The 22,998-nt window shown below is 44.3% G+C and overlaps 1 protein-coding gene and 1 long non-coding RNA gene across 2 annotated transcripts in view; one reads left to right on the top strand and one right to left on the bottom strand.

Moving 5' to 3' along the window:
• The window catches only part of LOC125138001 (uncharacterized), a 33,944-nt gene extending 30,632 nt beyond the window's left edge, over window positions 1-3,312 (top strand). Inside the window, exon 4 of the long non-coding RNA XR_007137562.1 lies at window positions 2,704-3,312. This is a non-coding gene — a long non-coding RNA (uncharacterized LOC125138001). The remainder of the gene's footprint in view (window positions 1-2,703) is intronic.
• Window positions 3,313-6,927: 3,615 nt separating this feature from the next.
• Window positions 6,928-22,998, bottom strand: part of CWH43 (cell wall biogenesis 43 C-terminal homolog) — a 67,564-nt gene continuing 51,493 nt past the window's right edge. The window contains 6 exon segments of the mRNA XM_047798648.1: window positions 6,928-7,187; window positions 10,010-10,118; window positions 10,121-10,164; window positions 17,917-17,960; window positions 17,962-17,979; window positions 21,927-22,071. Coding sequence (XP_047654604.1) covers window positions 7,109-7,187; window positions 10,010-10,118; window positions 10,121-10,164; window positions 17,917-17,960; window positions 17,962-17,979; window positions 21,927-22,071 — 439 coding nt within the window. The 3' untranslated portion in view covers window positions 6,928-7,108.

Here is a 22,998-nt window from a genome sequence, read left to right as displayed (position 1 = left end):
ATAGGAGGAATGATGTGCTATGTAAAATGGCTATTAAGATCACAGCCTTGAGGGCGCTGGAAGCATATTATCCTATTCTACATTAAGTAGTTTTGTGAATTTCAAACATCTGTTTATCTGCAACCAAGCCAGCAACCTTTAACTGATATTTTAATCAGGTAAAAAATAAATTAAAAAAAAAATCCCTATGGAGTTCCCATCGTGGCTCAGTGGTTAACGAATCTAAGAACCATGAGGTTGTGGGTTCAATCCCTGGCCTTGTTCAGTGGGTTAAGGATCACAGCGTTGTCGTGAGCTGTAGTGTAGGTTGCAGACACAGTTTGGAACCTGCGTTGCTGTAGCTGTGGTGTAGGCCGGTGGCTATAGCTCTAATTCAACCCCTAGCCTGGGAACCTCCATATGCTGCGGAAGCGGCCCAAGAAATGGCAAAAAGACCGAAAAAAAAAATTCTTAAACTGATGTTTCTTGATTTACATTGTTAAAAGGTACACAGTTCATTAACATGTAATTCTGGCTAAGAATTACATGTAAGACTTCTTACTCAGATTTTGGTTAATAATAAGAATTCTTCAAAAATTCAAGTTCTTATTAATCCATAATTTGTCAGCTAGGATACATTCAGGCATCAGCTGCAACTACAGACTAGGTGCACTGCCTCAGCGCTTTGGAAAGACATAATCTAGAATACTACTAGCAGACAAAAAAGTATCTGTTACTGGATAGCATTATGTACAGTACAGCAAACAAAACATATTCTTTTTTATCACTTAATGAATTTCATTACATTTATAGGTGTACAACAATCACCACAACCAAATTTTATAGCACAAAACCTAGATGCTTATGTTTGGTGTGTTTAAGCCTCAAGCCCTTGATCCTTTGTTGAAATTCAGTAATTTAATTCCTATGGTTTTTAATACCAAGAACTCATGCTCCAGGAGGGCTACAGTCTAATTTGTACTCCAAAACAAGTAGCAATGCAGTTCGATACTACTGAATCCATACAGACTTCAAGACCAAGTCCAGGGAGTTCGCGTCGTGGCGCAGTGGTTAACGAATCCGATTAGGAACCATGAGGTTTCGGGTTCGATCCCGGGCCTTGCTCACTGGGTTAAGGAGCCGGCGTTGCTGTGAGCTCTGGTGTAGGTTGCAGATGCAGCTTGGATCCCACGTTGCTGTGGCTCTGGCATAGGCCGGAGGCTACAGCTCCGATTGGACCCCTAGCCTGGGAACCTCCATATGCCACGGGAGTGGCCCTAGAAAAGGCAAAAAGACAAAAAAAAAAAGACCAAATCCAGAAGACGGTTATTATATATGCTACCCTAGAAGATCTGAAAAATAATTAGTCACATACATAGCTGGTCCTTCAGAGCTTTTAACCTATGACATGTTTTTTGAAGCAAGTTATTTAATGTATTAGAGATAACTGTGGCTTTCTGATCAAATATCTGAATACTTATACTTACCTGGGATTTCACTTCTGCTGAAAGAAATAGGAAGAACAGGACTCACTTAAAAAAAAAAAAACTTTAGAAATGAAGGTGAAAATCGTATCACATACTATCACTTTTGGAAGCAGCTTAGAGGGGCAGTCAAAGGGAAAACACTGGTGAAATAAGTAAAAAACTAGGCCAGAAAATCTATGTTATTATCATCAATGACAGCACCACAACGGTGCCCTTCATCATTAATAATCACTCCTGAGAATTTTCATTTGGCACCAGATGATGTGTTTAAGAGAAACACTCTGGAAGGTTTTGAATCAAACTTGGTTTTGTTAGCCAAGTTACAGGAGAAATTTTAAAGTGGTGGGGGCAGCGGGGAGAAGGAAATGGACCAGAAAAAACATCATCACCTAACCAACAAAGCCCTCATACCTCCAAATATTATGTCAGACACTAAAACGACTGATATAGGTGCAAGCGGTTTATAAAACCTATAAAAAGACCACACCAGCAAGGTCCCCAGTGATCTGTAGAGTTCAGAAACAAAAATAAGAACCATTTTAGCTTAAAACCTTATCTCAAGAGAATCATATACACGTCACATGCATAAAAATATCTGAAACCAAATATCTTTAAAAGCTCCAATACCCAAAATATAAAGAAAAAAATGAATTCAGAAGACACGATCAATCCATGGAATCACAAGACGGCTGGACAATCTCTATCTCCCCTCCACACTAAGCATCCCATGGAAGACCCAGGGAGATCAGACCTTCCAGACGGATGCACCTCCTGGTTGCTGCAAAATGCTATGGAGACTTGTGGAACAGCAGTTTCCATTCTTTTCTGAATCTCCCTATCATGCAGGAAGCCAGTCTGGCTGTGCTGTTCTATTATCATTATTTGTCACCCATCTGCAACAGGATACTGTACTGATAAGTAAAAAGTACATTATCTAGTTCCCTTTTCCCCAGAGGGTTGAAGCTCAGGTATAGAGGTAATTTTCCTGTGCACACAGTCTTTATTTAGGACGACTCAGTGACTTCAACAGGCTTAATCATGTGATCGGGTTTGTTGCCAGCTGCATAATGCTCCCACATCTGTCGATAGAGCGGCTCTAGTTCTATTGTGTATTGTTTGGTGTTGAACAGAGGGCTAGCTATTCTCTGCTTCCAGACTTTGCCATGAATTTTCTTCAGGTATTCTAGATCTGTTCCCAGTGTCACAGCTATGTCTTCATATTCTTGTCTATTTTTAGCAATAAGCGCAAGACAAACTGAACAAGTGAGCTGGGAAGGGGCAACTCAGGAAGCAAGAGTCTCTCCTGGCATAGTCACCATAGGTGTCCCTGCCCAGAGGACATCCATCCCTGTGGTGTGCCCATTACAGAGTGGCGTGTCCAGACAGGCATCAGCCAGCTGGCCTCTCCAGACATGTTCCTCTTTAGGGGTTACAGGTGAGAAAATGATGCGGTTCTGGGGAAGACCCATATTTTGTGTGTAGTCTTGAATATTAGGTTCTCCTACTGCTGGAAAACGCAGCATCCATAGCACACTGTCGGGAACACGCTTCAGAATATTTGCCCACTTTTGCAAAGTAGAAGGGTCAATTTTATCTGATTCAAGTTACAGTACACAATAGCATCTTCTGGTAACCCATCCTGAGAACGTGTGTTTACAAAAGAAAAAAAAAAGTGTACTAGAATTCAAAACACGAATGAGAAATGGGAAGCAAGAAGATGCATCCCTTGAATTGCCAGAGTCCACTAAGTAGAAAAGTGGATAGAAAGCAAGCAGGGAAGAAAGAAGAGGCTGGTCTCCGGGATGGAAGGAGACATTGGCTGTTAAGAAAATGTCCACTGTATGGAGTTCCCGTCGTGGCGCAGTGGTTAACGAATCTGACTAGGAACCATGAGGTTGCGGGTTCGGTCCCTGCCCTTGCTCAGTGGGTTAACGATCCGGCGTTGCCGTGAGCTCTGGTGTAGGTTGCAGACGCGGCGTAGGCCGGTGGCTGCAGCTCCGATTAGACCCCTAGCCTGGGAACCTCCATGTGCCGTGGGAGCGGCCCAAGAAATAGCAACAACAACAACAAAGACAAAAAAAGAAAAAAAAGAAAACGTCCACTGTAAAGTCGAAGGAGAGAGTTGGATGTTTCCTTCCCTACATGGGACTCTGCCTCCTCTTTTTTTTTTGCTCTTTAGGGCCACTCCCTCCGCATAAGGAAGTTCCCAGGCTAGGGGTCAAATCGAAGCTGTAGCTGCCGGCCTATGCCACAGGCACAGCAACGCCAGATCCGAGACACATCTTTGACCTACACCACAGCTCACAGCAACGCCAGATCCTTAACCCACTGAGCGAGGGCAGGGATCGAACCTGCATCCTCATGGATCCTAGTCAGGTTTGTTTCCACTGAGCCACAACAGGAACTCCAAGGACTCTGCCTCTGACTCTGTCTTCTCTGCCTACTGGCCTGTAGTCCCACAAACACCAGGTTGGGAGTCACTGGATTATCAGACATGATCTCAGGCAGTTTAGGATGCTGAAACAAAATACCATAGACTGGGTGACTTAAACCACAAATGCTTCTCACAGTTCTGAAGACTGGGAAGTACAAGATCAAGATGCCTGCAGATGCACCTTGGTGACAGCCCTCTTTCTGGTTTGCAGGTGGCCTTTTCTCCTTGTATTCTCACATGGTGAAGAACAGAGAGAGAGCATGCTCTTTTGTCTTTTTGTTGTTTTTAAGTAATTTTTTTTTTTTGCCCTTACCTCCAGCATGCAGAAATTCCTGGGCCAGGAACTTGCGCCATGGCAGTGATAACACCAGATCCTTAACCCTCTAGGCCACCAGGGAACTCCCTCTTTTATCTGTTCTTATAAGGGCACTAATCCCATTCATGAGGGCTCCACTGTCATGATCTAATTACCTTTCAAAAACCCTACCACCTGGAGTTCCTGTTGTGGCTCAGCAGGTTAAGAACCCGACTAGTGACAGAGGAGTGTATCAAGAAGATGTGATACATATACACAATGGAATATTACTCAGCCATTAAAAAGAACGAAATACCAGCATTTTTTACAACATGGATGGACCTAGAAACTATCATGCTAAGTGAAGTCAGCCATACAATGAGACACCAACATCCAATGCTTTCACTGACATGTGGAATCTGAAAAAAGGACAGACTGAACTTCTCTGCAGAACAGATGATGACTCATAGACATTGAAAAACTTATGGTCTCCAGAGGAGACAGTTTGGGAGGTGGGGGGATGTTCTTGGGCTGTGGGATGGAAATCCTGTGAAATTGGATTGTGATGATCATTATACCACTACAGATGTGATAAATTCATTTGAGTAATAAAAAAATAAAGTAAAAAAAAAATGGAAAAAAAAAAGAACCCAACTAGTATCCATGAGGATATGGGTTCAATCCCTGGCCCCCTTCTCAGTGTGTTAAGTTTCCAGTGCTGCCATGAGCTGTGGCATAGGTCACAGATGCGGCTTGGATCTGGCATTTCTGTGGCTGTGGTGTGGGCCAGAAGCAGCAGCTCCAATTTGACCCCCCGCCTGGGAACTTCCATATGCTACAGGTGCGGCCATAAAAAGAAAGAAAGAAACAAACAAAAACAAAAAAAAACCTTTACCTCAGAGTTCCCCTCGTGGTGCAGTGGAAAAAAATCCAACTAGGAACTGTGAGGTTGCAGGTTTGATCCCTGAGTTGTAGTCAAGATGTCAGCTGAGGGAACTTCCATTGTGGCTCAGTGGTAATGAACCCCACTAGTTTCATGAGGACAGGGGTTTGATCCCTGGCCTCACTCAGTGGGTTCAGGATCCAGCATTGCCATGAGTGTGGTGTAGGTTGTAGATGCGGCTCGGATCCTGCATTGCTGTGGCTGTGGTGTAGCCCAGCACTACAGCTCTGATCCGACCCCTAGCCTGGGAACTTCCATGTGCCACAGGTGTGGCCCTAAAAAAAAAAAAGATGTCAGCTGAGGCTGAATATAATTTGCAACTTGCCTGGGCTGGACTGGAGGTGGTGCATCCCATGGCTCTTGGCCAGAGGCCTCAGTTCCTCCCTCCTTTCCACAGGGCTGCACATGACACGGCACCTGGCTTCTCTCAGATCCAAGAGGATGAGGCTAACATGGTTATAAAGCCACTTTCTTTTATAATGCAAGCTTGGAAGTCACATGCCCTGTCTTTCAGTTTCTTCTGCTCACTTAGAAGTGAGTCACTAAGTCTAGCCCTCACTGAGAAAAAGTTCCAATTAGTCCCACCTTTTGAAGGCAGCCCCAAATCACTTGAGGACATATTTTTGAAACCATGGCCACATCATGTTTTGCATCCAGCAATGTGCTCTATAGGGTTTTTATTAAATAGATCCCAAGGACCTCCTTAGATTGTAACATAAAACCTTTGGAAATTCTCTTATGATTTTTTTTTTTGTCTTTTTAGGGCTGCACCTGTGGCATATGGAAGTTCCCAGAGCTGCAGCTGCTGACCTATGCCACAGTCACAGCAATGCAGGATCCTTTAACCCACCAAGCAAGGCCAGGGATCGAACCTGCATCCTCATGGGTACTAGTCGGATTCTTAACCCACTGAGCTACAATGGGAACTCCCAATTCTCTTATGTTTATCTCTGCCCCCAAAGACAGAAGGACATTCAGGGCCCTTTCCAGTTCTACAATCTAATGTGTGCCACCCTGAACAACAGTCGAATCCCCATTCCCTGCAGAGACCCTGCTGTTCGGCTGAGTTCTCCCCATCACCTACCTGTGTGGTGCCAGGAAAGGAAAGTCCCTCTGGGGGACTCCTCTGTGTGCAGAGGTGTGCTTCCTGCCAGCGGGTGGCCTGACTGGAGACATCAACAGAGTGCGTCGTGTACAGCCCGGAGGGAGGTGAACTCGGGGAAGAGACGTGACGCCATCGTGGCTCAGGGAAGGATGCTGATGGGTACCTGCACGTGCTGAGTCAGAAATAGTTAGTTACAGGTACACATTATTCTTCCAACGATTTTCTTTTTTGGCCATGCCCACAACAGACTTAATCTTTAAACCTTCTCCCCCACTTTGTCCCAAGAGGGATTTAAGGCTGCTTGATTTTTTTTTTTTTCCTGTCAGTTCTTCCCATGGCATATGGAAGTTCCCAGGTTGGGGATCAGATCTGAACCGCAGTTGCAACCTACAGCAATGCCAGATCCTTACTTAATGCACTGTGCGAGGCCGAGCAGGGCTGGGGATCAAACTGGCACCCCCACAGAGGCAAACCAGATCATTAGCCCACTGTGCCGCATGAGGAACTCCAAGGCTGCTTCACTTTTGTAAGTGGTCCTCTAGCTCATCAGAAAATCTATTTCTGTTTTTAAGCATTAAAAAGGCAAGACATGTTTGTTCTTTTATCTCTCAGAGTAAAACTTTCTTATATTACCTCGTGATTCTTTTTTTTTTTTCAAAAATTGAAGAAAAACAATTTGGAGAAATTATTTTATTTAGCAATATATGTTAGGAATTGATAGAATTTCCCACTGTGCAGATATCAGAGTTTTTCAAAATTGCAGTTCTTTGTGTGCAGTTTCCCACTTGAATCCATCTGTTCTTTTCATCTTACAGTTTTGTTTTCCTTAGGCTTGTTCAGTCAGTGAATCCTTGTTTTAAATAGTTCATAAAAAGTATTTGGGAGTACTCATGTGAAAATGATGACTGTTCTCAGCATTGTGTCCTTCTTTGTAGGACCCAAACCTTAAAAAAAAATAATAATTGATATATAAAAAACCGTTCAGAGATGCATGTTCTTACATAAAATTTCAACCATAATCTATTGTGGTTTTACTTATCTCGAGACATGATTAACTTATGAAACAGCAAATGAAGAAATAAAAAAGGACTCATGCCTATGAAAAGGACAGACTAAAATTTTAACCTTCAAAGGCCTCATTCCATGATCATGGATGATTCCAAAAGCACAGCTGTTTAAAAGTTATTGGCAGGAGTTCCCATCGTGGCTCTGTGGTTAACGAATCCGACTAGGAACCATGAGGTTGTGGGTTCGATCCCTGGCCTCGATCAGTGGGTTAAGGATCCGGCGTTGCCGTGGGCTGTGGTGTAGGTTGCAGATTCGGCTTGGATCCCGAGTTGCTGTGGCTGTGGCATAGGCCGGCGGCTACAGCTCTGATTAGACCCCTAGCCTGGGAACCTCCATATGCCGCGGGAGCGGCCCAAGAAATGGCAAAACAACAACAACAAAAAAAAAGTTATTGGCAGATAACACCTGTGAAAAATAAGTCTGGATTTTCTCTCTAGTCCTCAGTTTGAATAATACCCATTTTATAGGTGAAGGGATGTTATTCAATGTTCTATTTATGCATCTATAAAATCTGTTTTGGTAGAGGTTCCTGTTGTAACCAACCCAACTAGGAACCATGAGGACACGGGTTTGATCCCTGGCCCCGCTCAGTGGGTTAAGGATCTGGCATTGCCATGAGCTGTGGTGTAGGCCGCTGACATGGCTCAGATCTGGCGTGGCTGTGACTGTGGCTTAGGCCAGTGGCTACAGCTTTGATTCGACCCCTAGACTGGGACCCTCCATATGCTGTGGGTGCAGCCCTAAAAAGACCAAAAATAAAAAGCGACAACAACAAAAAAAGAAGTCACCTCAGTTAACAAAAAGGAGGGAAGCATCCTATTTTCTTCTGCTGTTACTGCTACAAATAGTTTTGCTACTAGTGCAGCTACTGGCTATGGAGCATTTACCATGCACCACTAATTTTTTTCTTTTTACAGCTGCACCTGCGGCATATGGAAGTTCCCAGGCTAGGGGTCAAATCGGAGCTGCAGCTGCCAGCCTACACCACAGCCACAGCCACGCTGGATCTGAGACTCATCTGTGACCTGTGCTGCAGCTCACAGCAACACCAGATCCTCGACCCACTGATCAAGGCCAGGGATCAAATCCACATCCTCACAGACACTATGTCAGGTTCTTAACCCACTGAGCCACAAAGGGAACTCTACTATGCACTGTTTCAATAAATGTATGTGTGATTCAAACTTCAAATAACTTTAAGAGTCAGGAGTTACTATTTTTCAGATGAGATTTGAAACTCAGAGAGGTTAAGCAGCTTGACCCCAGAGCCTGTGCTTTTCACAACCACGTTGCAGTTAAAAAGCGCGGGACCAAATACAATGATTGAAGCAAATCAAGACTTGGCTATAGCTCTCCTTACATTCACTGCTGCACTTTGGTACAGTTTTTTCTTGTCATAAAGAGAGACAAAGAAGGAGTTCCTGTTGTGGCACAGTGGAATCCAACTAGGAACCATGAGGTTGAGGGTTCGATCCTTGGCCTTGCTCAGTGGGTTGAGGATCTGGCGTTGCCATGAGCTGTGATGTAGGCTGCAGGTGTGGCTCAGATCCTGCATTGCTGTGGCCCTGGCGTAGGCTGGCAGCTGTAGCTCCGATTCGACCTCTAGCCTGGGACCCTCCATATGCCTCGGGTGCAGCCCTAAAAAAAAAAAAAAAAAAAAAAAAAAAGCAAAAAGAGAGAGAGACAAAGAAGAAAAAGAGAATGGATAAAGGTTATTTTTCCCCCAAACAAAATTATATGTGAGGCGTTTCCAGAGCTATTTAGCTGGTAAAAGTAGCAGAAATGTCAAATAACACTAAGAATGCGTATGACACGTTCTGGGTCTGGTTTTAGGCAGATGTTCCCTCTCATTATGCAGTCATGGCAGGAGAAAAGAGCACCTACTCCAAAGCACATGTTTTGCTGCAAATAAGTAGCCTTATTTAACCTTAGATAACCTCCATTTACCATAAAACAAAACCCAGTATATTTCACAGGGTAGAATATCTGTTTCGCAGGATAGAAATGCATGGTCCACTCTCCGTAGTTTCAGTTCTAACTGCACATTAGAATTTCCTGGGAAGATTTTTTTTTTTTTTTTCCTTTTTAGGGCTGTACTCCTAGCATATGGAGGTTCCCAGGCTCGGGATCTAATCGGAGCTCTAGCTGATGATCCTAGGTGATGATAATGGTGCCATGCGATCCTTCTTGCCTGTGGCTGGGACTTCAACATGTTGCTCTAGCCCAGAAAGCGGGGACCCTCACTCCAACCCAGACAGGATGTTTTCATCTCTGCTATGAGCTCCCTTATGTGAGTAAACATCTAAAACCAAATCTAGGAGAGTTCCCGTCGTGGCGCAGTGGTTAACGAATCCGACTAGGAACCATGAGGTTGCGGGTTCGATCCCTGCCCTTGCTCAGTGGGTTAACGATCTGGCGTTGCCGTGAGCTGTGGTGTAGGTTGCAGACGAGGCTCGGATCCCGCGTTGCTGTGGCTCTGGCGTAGGCTGGCGGCTACAGCTCCGATTCGACCCCTAGCCTGGGAACCTCCATATGCCACGGGAGTGGCCCAAGAAATGGCAAAAATAAATAAATAAATAAATAAATAAAAAATAAAACCAAATCTAATTTGAAACTCACTGTGAGTCCCTGTTTAGGTCCCTAGAGGGCGTGCACGAGCTCCTCACTGTACGTCACAACATTACAGGAACTCACTCACCTGGGATTGAAGTGAATCTTCTCAGGAACTTTCCTGTGGTCTGTGACCACCTTCTGGTTGTCCCTATAATTAAGGGGGTCATCAGGGATCCTAAATTTGGCCATCTGAATTCAGAGTCACTCAGTTCAGCACGGGAGATTCTTGCATAACCCAGTCTGAGGCAGAAACAGAATGGTTTGTAAGATTTTATCATCGCACCAACATTGGGTGAGATCTAGTAGATAACACCTTCATTATTAAGCCACCTTCCAATTTCCCACGCGACTCTGTTTATCACTTGAATTAACTTGATTGATCAAAATATTGCTTTTGATAAGTAAATAAGGAGCATGCACATAGACTTAATTAACTAAACATACTCAGCAACCTTACTCTATTTTTTTTTTACACAAATGAATATTTCGTCTAAACAAATTGCCGCTCACACCATTATGTTTTGAGTCAATGACAGGAATTCTTCACAATGACAGGAATATATGCCTAAATTCTTTCTTACCTTTAAAAATCCAAATACCACATGCATATTTTCATTCACACTTAAACATCAAAAATATTTTTAACGTCTGAAAAAAAAAACTGTACATCTTGTTTTTGCTTAGAGCTTTCAGTTCTCCAGGAAATTCAAAGCACTTTACAGATGTTATCCAAATAGTTACTGAGAAGCTTAGCGGGAAAAATGGCAGAACCATGAGCAGCCAATAATTCGTTTTATTTATATTTTGCCTCTCAAAAAAAAAAAAATTTAAAGCATTCCATTGTGGCGCAGTGGAAACAAATCTGAAAAGTATCCATAAGGATGCAGGTTCAGATCCCTGGCCTCGCTCAGTGGGTTAAGGATCCAGCATTGCCATGAGCTGTGGTGTAGCAGCTTGGATCTGGCGTTGCTGTGGCTGTGATGTAGGCGGACCTTTCCTGGGAACCTCCATATGCCATAGGTGCGGCCCTAAAAAGCAAGAAAAAAAAAATTTAAGACAGCCTCAGTCATTCATTTATTCAAAGAGCAAATACATATCAAGTCCTTACTACATGTAGACATTGTTCAGGGTATAGGGAAAAACAGTGAACAAAACGAAGCTCTTGCCCTCATAGGGCTTTCATTCTAGTTGGGAGGACAAATGTAATAAGTATATACATACAGTGATAAGGGCCCAAGTCCTGTGGAGGAACAAGCAGAGAAAAGAGGAGAGAGAATGCCAGGTGGCAGCAGTTCCTATTTCTCTCTCTTTTTTTTTTGTCTTTTGTCTTCTTAGGGCCTCACCCACTGCATATGGAGGTTCCCAGGCTAGGGGTCTAATCAGAGCTGTAGCCGCCGCCCTACACCACAGCCACAGCAATGTGGGATCTGAGCTGCATCTGCGACCTACACCACAGCTCACAGCAATGCCAGATCCTTAACCCACTGAGGAAGGCCAGGGATCAAACCCGCAACTTCAAGGTTCCTAGTCGGATTCGTTTCCGCTGCGCCACAACGGGAACTCCCAGAAGTTCCTATTTCATAGTGGGTGGTCAGAGCACACTTCTCTGACAAAGTGACATTTGAGCAAAATGTTAAATGAAGTGAGGGAGAAAACCCTACAGCTGTTGGAGCAAGGGTGGTCCAGGGAAAGGGAACAGCAAATGCAAAGGTCCTGCGGTATAAGGTGCGTGACTCTCCTGAAAACCAGCTCCACCAGGACGAACAGAGTGCACTGGGGAACTCGAGTGTGCCTGGGGCGGGGGCAGGTGATGCAAAGCCTTCCTGGCAGACACAATAAGGAATTCAGATTCCCTTCTGAGAGTGAGATGGGATCAAGGGGTTTTGGGCAGAGATGCCATGGCTACTGTGTAGAGGGTAGCCCCCAGGGGAAGGGTCAGAGCAGAGAGACCAGTGAGGAGGCCACTTTAGGTAAAAGACAATGGGGCTTGAGTTCCCATCGTGGCACAGCGGAAATGGATCCGACTAGGAACCTTGAGGTTGTGGGCTTAGTACCTGGCCTCGCTCAGTGTATTAAGGATCTGGTGTTGTCATGAGCTGTGGTGTAGATTGCAGATGCGGCTTGGATCTGATGTTGCTGTGGCTGTGGTGTAGGCCGGCAGCTATATCTCCAATTCGACCCCTAGTCTGGGAACCTCCATGTGCCGCAGGTGCAGCCCTAAAAAGCAAAAAAAAAAAAAAAAAAGAGAGAGAGACAGTGGGGGCTTGGGCCACAGTGGCAGTAGGAGGAACACTTAAAGCCTGTAACTTCAGACAAAATAGAGACAGAAACCCATAGCTGGAAAAGCAGAGGCAGCAAATCTTCCCACCACAGGAAATCTTCCCAAAAGAAGAGCTGTGGTGGCCTCAGATGTGGCTCTGAGCTCTCTGACAGGTTCATGCACCTGTCTAAGCTCAGGTCCCAAGTCTGTGCAGTTCCCTGTAATTCTACGTCACTGGTAAAGCTTGGTTATTTCCCAGAACTCTAAGATGCAAGTTCTAACCTCTTTGACAGACACTACCTTCAAAGAGTCCTTGAAGGTAAGGAACCTGACAATCTAAATCTTCCACGTGGTTATCCAGTAAGTAGTCATTAAGTGTTATCCAATAAGTAGTTATTAAGAGCCTCCTGAGAGCATGGGGATTGAATTAGATGACTGAGGGTAAATTTTACAGAATTGGTTTTGTGGACAGAACCTTCATAACAGCACTCCCTAACTTGATTGATTTTGGTATTTTCAAAATTACTTTCCCAGAGTTCCCATCATAGCTCAGTGGTAAATGAATCTGACTAGCATTCAGGAGGATGCAGCTTTGATCCCTGACCTTGCTCAGTGGATTAAGGAGCTGGCGTTGCCACAAGCTGTGGTGTAGGTCGCAGACATGGCTCAGATCCTGCGTTGCTATGGCCATGGGGTAAGCCAGCAGCTACAGCTCTGATTTGACCCCTAGCCTGCGAATCTCCACATGCTGGGCCAGTGCAGTCCTAAAAAAAAAAAAAAAATTACTTTCCCATATGTTACAGACTAAATGTTTGTGTCCCCTTCCTGCAAATTCACATGCTAAAGCCCTAACCCCCCAGTGTAGCCATATTTGGAGAGAGGGCCTCTAAGAAAGTAATTAAATTAAAAGAGATCATAAGGGTGGGGCCCTGATCCAATAGGATTAGTGTCCTTGTAAGAAGAGCTATCAGGAGTTCCCGTTGTGGCTCAGTGGTTAACAAATCCGACTAGGAACCATGAGGTTGTGGGTTCGATCCCTGGCCTTGCTCAGTGGGTTAAGGATCTGGCTTTGCCGTGAGCTGTGGTGTAGGTCACAGACACAGCTTGGATCTGGTGTTGCTGAGGCTCTGGCGTAGGCCTGCAGCTACAGCTCCAATTCAACCCCTAGCCTGGGAACCTCCATATGCCACAGGTGTGGTCCTGAAAAGGCAAAAAGCCAAAAAAAAAAAAAAAAAGAAGAGCTATCACAGAGCATGCACACTCTCTCTGCTCCAGAACTATGAAAAAATAAATGTCTGTTGTTAAAGCCACCCAGTCTATGGTATTTTGTTAAGGCAGACTGAGCAGACTAATATACCTTCCCTGACAGTCATATCCACTATATGTATATATGTCCAAATACATCTAAATAAATACATATATTTGCCACCCCCACTCGACTAAGGAGAGGCAATGAAGGTTCTGGGCCACAAGTGTACAGAGCCCAGTGATTAGCTGTCATGCACTGACCACTATCATGACTTGCAACTAACAATTTTTACATCTTGAATTTATACCTATGTCCGCCTACATCATAGACTGTTTTCTAGAAACTCTAATATCCCCATGAATACAACCACTTTAATATGAATTTTAACAGAAGCAGTGTTTTCCATCTGAGATGTCAAATAATTCACAAAATTAGCATGCTCCCTCCCACCTTAATGTTCTCGAAACACCAAAATAATAGTCAAGTGATCTGTCCTGCAGCCATGTGGGCATGTGCTGGGCCTTTAGAGTTGTTGAATTATTAGTGTAACCAGAATGACCTTAGCATCTCAGGGGCCTCCCTGGCCACCTCAGTAAGTGTATGAACCAACAAAATTTTCCAGGAGCCAATTTACTAAGTAATATCCAAAGTCCTTCATAAGAGGCCACAGAACCTTACAATTCCTGCTCCACTCCCTCCCTGCCCACACTCCCCGCTTACCTCCTTTTTAAAAAAAATTCTTTTTACAGCCAAACCCATGGCATATGGAAGTTTCCCAGCTAGGGGCTGAATTGGAGCTGCAGCTGCCAGTCTATGCCACAGCTCTACCAACACAGGATCCAAGGCACATCTGTGACTTATGCTGCAGCTTGTGGCAACAATGGATCCTTAACCAACATGTGAGGCCAGGGATTGAACCCACATCCCCCCGGACACAATGTCAGGTTCTTAACCTGCTAAGCCACAGTGGGAACTCCCCCCTTACCTCCTTAAGGTGTGCCCATCTGCATAGGCACGCCCCAGCCACACTAACATTATTTTTCTTCAAATACTCCTGCCTTTGGACTTTTGCACTTAGCTGGCCCTTCTACCTGGAAGGCTCTTCGCCCAGCCAGCCACACAGTCCACTCCTTCAAATCTTAGCACAAACATCAACTTCTCAGTAGGACATACCTACACTGCATCCCACCTCCATATTCCCGATATTCCTTACCCTGCTCAAGTTTTCCCCACCATCCTCATCACCTCCTAAAATACGACATAATGGAATTTTAAAGAAATTTTTGATTTCTTTAAAATTTCTTGAGTATAGTTGATTTACAATGTTGTGCCAATTTCTGCTGTACAGCAAAGTGACCCAGTCATATCTCTTTCTTATATTATCTTTCATCATGGTTTATCCCAAGAAACTGGACATAGGTCCCTGTGCTGTACAGTAGGACTTCATTGCTTATCTTTTTCTTTTTTTTTTTTTTTTTGTCTTTTTTAGGGCTGCACCCACAGCATGTGGAGGTTCCCAGGCTAGGGGTCTAATCGGAGCTACAACTGCCGCCCTACACCACAGCCACAGCAAGGCCAGATCGAGCCACATCTGTGACCTACTCCAGAGCTCACAGCAACACCAGATCCTTAACCCACTGAGCGAGGCCAGGGATCGAACCCGCAACCTCATGCTTCCTAGTCAGATTCGTTTCTGCTGTGCCACAACGGGAACTCCTGCTTATCCATTTTAAATGTAATAGTTCCCATCCACTAACTCCCAACTCCCAACCCATCCCACTCCCTCTTCCTCCCCCTTGGCCACCGCAAGTCTGCTCTCTATGTTTGTGAGACTGTTTCTGTTTTGTGGATAGGTTCACTTGTGCTATATTTTAGATTCCACATAGAAGTGATATCATATGGTATTTGTCTTTCTCTTTCTGACTTACTTCACTTAACATGAGAATCTCTAGCTGGTTGCATCCATGTTGCTGCAAATGGCATTATTTCCATTGTGTGTATGTACCATATCCTCTTAATCCATTCATCTGTCCATGTTCATTTAGGTTGTTTCCACTCTTGACTATTGTGAATAGTGCTGCTATGGGCATGCAGGTGCATGTATCTTTTTGAATTATAGTTTTGACTGGATATATGCCCAGGAGTGGGATTGACATAATGGAATCATTGAATCCATCATTCTAATCATTGCCTACCTTTCCTGCAGCAGGTGAGGGCTCCCTCTCTGAAGCCTCACTGCCCACCCCTGGTGGCTGACATACATTATGCCCCATCAATACCTGTTCAGTGGCAACAGGTGTGTTCTCACGGGGCTATAACTCATACCTGAACAAGCCATATCTCCAGGTGGGAAGAAGTTTGACCCTGTGATGCTATGTCATCCCTACAAGGCAACCATTTCTTTCATCACTGGAGACCACAGATCTCAGACCAGAAGGTACTTAAGGTGGAATCAGCTCAACACCAGCCCTCCTCTTCAGGCAGCTGATGCCAACATGTCTCCAGGGGATGAACTGCTCTCTATGGTGGAGAATTAAAATGAAAGGGAGGGAGAAGATGCCTTTATTCTGGATTATGTTTGAAGTATTAGATGGGTAAGTTTTAAAAGCATCCAAATTAAATCCCGAGCAATCAGAATACTTGCTTCACTACATTTTGCCAACTGCCAATTATGTTGCACTGAGCTAATCTATTTCTCTTTCTGAAACCAGTAAGGTAAATAATTAACAATGTCAAAGGCAAAAACAGATGTTCCCATCATGGCTCAGCAGTAATGAACCCAACTAGTATCCATGAGGATGTGGGTTCGATCCCTGGCCTCACTCAGTTGGTTAAGGATCTGGCGTTGCCATGAGCTGTGCTGTAGGTCACAGACACGGCTCAGATCTGGCGTTGCTGTGGGTGTGTAGGCTGGCAGCTGTAGCTCCGATTTGACCCCTAGCCTGGGAACATCTATAAGCCACAGGTGCAGCCCTAAAAAGACTAAATAAGTAAATAAATAAATAGGACTAAGACCCAAAGAACTCTGTCCTAGCAGCCCACAGTGTATCATAGTTCTGAGCACTGACTCAAGGAGCATAATTAGAGACCTCAAGTCAAACACCTCCAGCCAGGTTCTGTACTAGGAGGATTTCAGGATGAGTTTCAGGAATGGTCCCCAGCACACTGCATCCACTGACGAACCCTATAATAGAGGGACCTGTAATCCATCACTGTCGACACAGTCTGTGTCTCCTCACCTCTCTCACGTCACCGCTCATCTCACTCTACCCCAGCCACACTGGCCTCCTCATCGCTACCCCCAAGATACAAAGCATGCCCCCCCCCCTCAAACGTCTGCACTTGCTGTTCCCTCTGCCTGGATGCTCTACCCAGGATGCACACAGGTGGACCTCCTCCCTTCATTCGGGCTGATACCTGAACAGCATCCCTCAGAGCGGCTACCCTCCCTGCTATGTAACATAACGCAGCCACCTCCGCACTCCCCATCCTGCTCACCTGGCTTTATACATCTTTCTCATGGCATTCATCACCACCTGTCCCAGTCTACTCCTTCTATGCTGATTTTCTGTCTCCTTCCTCTGGAGCGTAGACTCTATGAGTTCAAGGATTTTATCTTGTTCCCGTTATATCCCCAATGTCGAGGACAATGCTGGGCATGTAATAGGTATTTAATAAATACTTGTTGAATAAATGAATGAATGGTTAGTTCTTTTTTCTTTTGTAGTAAACTGGTCTTCGCTTTGTTTAAAGAAACGTTACCTTCAAAACAGATTTACACAGTTACGTGTTTGAATTTTGAGATCTTTCAGCTATGGTATTTTGGAATAATTATACACATATATATTGGGCTAATATTCACTTTTTGATATAGGATGATATTTTTTAAAAATATAATCCACCTACAGAGCTCACCACAATATAGTACTGGTTCCAAAAGAATACATGATTAGGAGTTCCCACTGTGGCACAGCAGGTTAGGGATCCGGCGTTGGCTCTGCAGTGGCTCTGGTTGCTGCTGAGGTGCGGGTTCAATCCCTAGCCCAGCACAGTGGGTTAAGGATCCCTCATTGCTGCAGCTGCAGCATAGGTCACAGCTCCAGCTCGGATTCAGTCCCTGGGCTGGAAACTTCCATATGCTGCAGATGTGGCCATATTAAAAAAAAAAAAAAGATGAGATTTTTAAAAATGGTGCCACTCCTAACATGTGCCGTTCTTAACATGTTACATAACTATCAGGCTTACTAACTTACACAGTTTCCTCTTTATACAATTAAACATAATTTGCTTCACCATTTACTACTTCAACCATGAGGCCATGCCTTGAAAAAAATGTTAAGCTGGGTAACTAGGCCAAAACAATGTTTATGAAAAGTCACGAAATTAATAAATTGCTTCCATAAAGTTTTTCCTTCCAGGATAGACCCAAAAGAGCACAGTAGTCATAGATTAAGAAAAACAACAATGAAACATCTATGCTCACCTGATCAGCCCTCGGTACATAATATATTCACACCATCTGTCCTCGGTCTGTGCTGTCGATATCCTAATAATGATGAGAGAAGAGGGTGTTTCAAGCGTTAAAAACAGTGCTCTATTCTGAACGGCCAAGAAAATGTGTGACCTGCCACATATGCCTATCTCTGTGCATGCTATTTTCTCTGCCTGATCCCTACTGATTTTTTAAGGTCCAAATTATTGAGTCATTCTATGGATGTTTCTGGAGCACCTCACCATGTACCCATCTAGCCCCTACAGAGATGCCAGGGATAAAACAGGAAGGTGGCCAAGAGAGGGAGCTGAGCAGGTAAGTCAGCAATTCCATCACAGTACCTGGCTCCCTACAGCTTCCCATGCCCCTCATGCCAAGTGGAAGGGACCCCATGCTCATCGGTCACCTGTGTGGTCCTTCAGGCGCACCAGCGACACCACACCATGCACTTAATCGTCTCGATGTCCCCACGCTCCCCTTCCTGAGCGGAGAGCCTCTTAAGCACCGTGGCTCCCTGCTACTTAGCACGAAGTCTGACCTCTGGCAGGAGCTCAATCTGTGTTTGTCAAACTGAGTCTTTTGGAACAAACACGTTTCAGGAGTAATCATGAGACTCTGTGATGTTGAAAGCTTAAGATCAGTGGTATTTTCCATCAGAAAATCAGAACATAAATAGTTTTTTCTATGTGTGGGGAAAACTCTAACAATGGAGATTTTATACTAAAGAAATCTTCCTTTTCAATAGTATACCTGACTTTGGACTATTTGACTATGTATTATTATTATCATTATTATTATTAGTTTGCTTTTTAGGGCTGTATCTGCAGCATATGGAGACTCACAGGCTAGGGGCCCAATCGGAGCTACAGCTGCCGGCCTACACCACAGCCACAGCAATGCCAGGTCTGAGCCGTGTCTGCGACCTACACCACAGTTCACGGCAACGCTGGATCCTTAACCCACTGAGCAAGGCCTGGTGTCGAACCCACAACCTCATGGTTCCTAGTCAGATTCATTTCCGCTGCACCACAATGGGAACTCCCTAAATTTTATTATTAAAATTTAATTTAAAATATTTTTAAATCACTAAAAGACCACACCACAATTTATTACGCAGTTCTTAATTTTGTTCTCAAGCTTGGCAGTAGTCACATGAATGCTTGTTAATTAATCTTTACTATTACTATATATCACACTCATGCACACACATACATGACTTTTGTATTCATGGAAAAATTGTAGAAAATTTTTTTAAATTAAATTTAAACATTTTAAGGATAAAAGAAGCAAATAAACTTTAAAAGTGCTGTTCTGCTTTGCCTTGGGAAGAGATAAAAATTAAGTCATTCAGCTGCATATAGTGGGAATAATAAACTATGAGTATGTTTAACTCTTTTTATTTTATTAGGCTTTAAAAAGATGTTCTCAAATTTTAAGACTGCAGAGTTTAAACACTCATTTCTTGAAGAGAAATATCTCTTCCCTCATGCATTTATGATTAAAACTCCTCTCTACATTAATAAACTTGCTAATAGAAAAAGTTATATAAGAATCCACCGTCAATCTTGACACAGGTTCTGACCATGATCATGGAAATCAACAGAGTATTAAATAAAAATCCAATAAAATTCTTCTTCCCAGAGTTCCCCTTGTGGCTCAGCAGGTTAAAAACCTGACTTGTTCTTAGTGAGGATGCAGGTTCAATCCCTGGCCTTGCTCAGTGAGTTAAGGATCCGGCACTGCCATAAGCTGCAGCGTAGGTGGCAGACGCAACTTGGATCTGGTGTTGCTGTGGCTGTGGTGTAGGCTGGCAGCTGCAGCTCCAATTCAACTCCTAGCCTGGGCACTTCTGGGTGTGGCCCTAAAAAAAAAAAGGAAAAAAAATCCCCTTCTCTATACATACAAACACATGCACACACAAATAAAAATTCTCTCTCTTATTAGGATACAATCCATTTTTTTGGTTAGACTTGCCAAATATCTTGTGTAACATTCTTCTGTACTTTACAGACCATATGCTTACACTTGTATCTAATTTGATTTTATACGTCCAGCCAAATGTATATAATACATCTATGTACAGAGTGGTACACAGTGATGGCTACCCCTTACTGAGTGCCTCCTACAAACAAAGACAAGGGCTTTTCAGGTATCATCTTATGTTTCATCCTCATAACAATCTTATAAAAATCTTAGAACAACACTGTAGAGATTACTATCCCTACTTTACAGATGTGGATATTGAAGCCCAGAAAGGTTAATAAACTTGCCCCAAGGTCACACAGCTGGTAAATGGGGCACCAGCCAGGCTAGTGAATGATGAGAGACCCTATGAAGAGAGAGGCCAGCCAACCACCAGCGCTGAGGCCCCATCATCTCAGACCCGGGAGCCACAGCCAGCAGCTGACTGCAGGAGGGACCCCAGGCAAGAACAGAAAGCCATTCAGTGAACCCATAGAATCATGAGGATCTTCAACCACGGTTGTTTCGAGCCTAGCTTTGAACCTTTGAAGTGGTTTGTTGCACTGTGACAAGTACCTAACGCAGCCTCTGTGATTCCACGTCCGCCTTTTACGCCTCTGACCTCTGCTTAATCTCTTTTCTGAGATAATCTCCTTCTCTTTCCTCACCCACCACCCCGTGAGAGTCACATTAAATGCAACGCTCTCAGGGTTTCCTTTGGTCTTCCTCTTGCAATTCCCTATGTCCACAAGCAACGTCCTCCCGTCCTCTGTTTTCATGATCACCTAGATGATGGCAACTCCTTAACCTCCAGTCCTGATTGCTGCTCTGAGTTCCAAGACCCTATAACCAGCGGCCTATGGGCATCTCCACTCATATTCCACATGACGTCTCAACTCAGCCTAAAGCTGAACGCATCTTCTTTGTGAAACTCTTCTTCCCTATGTATTCTCCCTAATAATGTCACCGTCATAAGACCTCTGACCAGAGCCAACATGGGGAGTCTGTCTTGACTCCACCTCTGCCTTATCCACGGAGGCAGAGATGGACTCATCTCCCTAGTAGCTGCCTCCCCCTTCTTTCAAAGCCGTAGGACATGAACCTGGTGTAAGGACATCAAGGTTAAATATTGTATCTCTCAACTTCCTGTTCAGTGAGGTCTGGCCACATGACTAAGTGCCAGTCAATGAAACATAAACACAAGCGCTGGAGTCGGCTTCCTGGAATTTGCCTTAGAGATAACTTGCAGGTGGTCTTGGCCCCTCCCTTACCCCCTCCCTCCATATTGCAAACCAGAACACGGATGCTGCTGTCTTGGACCATGAGGCAAACTTGGGAAGGGAAGCCTTGTAACATGGAGCCACAAGATGGAAGGGGCACATTCCTGATACCATGCAGGGCCCACCCATGGGCAATCACCTTGGCAAAAACCAAGATTGTTGGAGTTCCCATTGTGGCTCCGCAGAAACGAATCTGACTAGGATCCATGAGGACGCAGGTTTGATCCCTGGCCTTGCTCAGTGGGTTAAGGATCCAGCGTTGCCATGAGCTGTGGTGTAGACTGCAGACATAGCTTGGATCCCACGTTGCTCCAATTTGACCCCTAGCCTGGGAAACTATATGCCAGGGGTGCCTGCTCACATTCAACTGAAAGAAACAAATGCCTTTTTTTTTGTCATTTTAGGGCTGCGCATGCAGCATATGGAAATTCCCACACTAGGGACTGAATCAGAGCTACAGCTGCTGGCCTATACCAGAGCCACAGCAACACGGGATCTGAGCTGCGTCTGTGACCTACACCACAGCTCACAGCAACGCCGGATCCTTAAGCCACTGATTGAGGCCAGGGATCGAACATGCATCCTCATGGATCCTCGTCGGGATCGTTAACCACTGAGCCATGATGGCAACTCCTTTTTGGGAGTTTTCTGTGCAGCATAAAATAATCAAGATAAATATTAAAATATTAGGTTGGGTTTAAAAAATAAAGAAGAAACACTTTACCTAAGAAATCAGAAATTCGATTAAGATTGTGTTACCTTCACATTGCCATGTTCAATGAGCTGTCGATAATCTCTGGAACCAGGTTTTGAAGTGATGTATCCCAGAAATATCACTTGCTCAGAGCTATTTTTCAGTAGTTTTGAGACTGCAATAGCTTGAAGTTTCCTGTCGAGGTCATCTCTTTAAAACATGCAAAACCACACCTCATTAATGTATGTGAAAAACAATTTTTTAAAAATATTAGGTACCTACATTCTCAAGGAATATCTTCAAACAGAGCACAAACCCAGAATACGTCCTGCTTGGACACAAGATTTAATGCTATGCAAATGAACAAGACCACTATAATACAACAGAGTAGGCTGACAAACTTTTGACCAAGAACATGACCTGCGCCCACAAATCACTTGGAGTCAAGTGCATCTAAGTATCTGTTCTAAAAATGGAATTCCCTTTGTGGCTCAGCAGTAACAATCCTGACTCATATCCACTGGGTTGCAGGTTCAACCCCTGGCCTCGCTCAGTGGGTGAAGGATCTGGTATTGCCGTGAGCTGTGGTGTAGGTCACAGATGTGGCTCGGATCCCGAGTTGCTGTGGCTCTGGTGTAGGCTGGCAGCTGGAGCTCCAATTCAACCCCTAGCCTGAGAACTTCCATACATCGAGAGTGCAGCCCTAAATAAAAAAGCAAAACAAAACAAATCAAAACAAAATCCTGCATTTGCTCAACTTTTCATCAGAAGAGATTATATCAATAATCTGAGACCAGGTTATTAGTATTATAGCTAAAGACTATCAGAAAAAAAAAAGGAGGGGGGGAGTTCCAGTCCTGGTGCAGTGGAAATGAATCCGACTAGGAACAATGAGGTTGTGGGTTCGATCCCTCGCCTCGCTCAGTGGGTTAAGGATCTGGCCTTGCCGTGAGCTGTGGCATAGGTCGCAGTCATGGCTCAGATCTGGTGTTGCTGTGGCTGTGGTGTAGGCCGACAGCTGTAGCTCCAAATTGGCCCCTAGCCTGGGAACCTCCATGTGCCCCAGGTGCGGCCCTAAAAAAGCAAAAAAAAAAATTAAATCAAATTAAATTTTTAAAAAGCAAGTTAACACTGGTA

The sequence above is a fragment of the Phacochoerus africanus genome, chromosome 10 (genome assembly GCF_016906955.1).
Source record: "Phacochoerus africanus isolate WHEZ1 chromosome 10, ROS_Pafr_v1, whole genome shotgun sequence".
Classification (NCBI taxonomy): domain Eukaryota; kingdom Metazoa; phylum Chordata; class Mammalia; order Artiodactyla; family Suidae; genus Phacochoerus; species Phacochoerus africanus.
The sequence above is the reverse complement of the archived record's forward strand: the minus strand, read 5'-3'. Positions and strand labels throughout refer to the sequence as shown.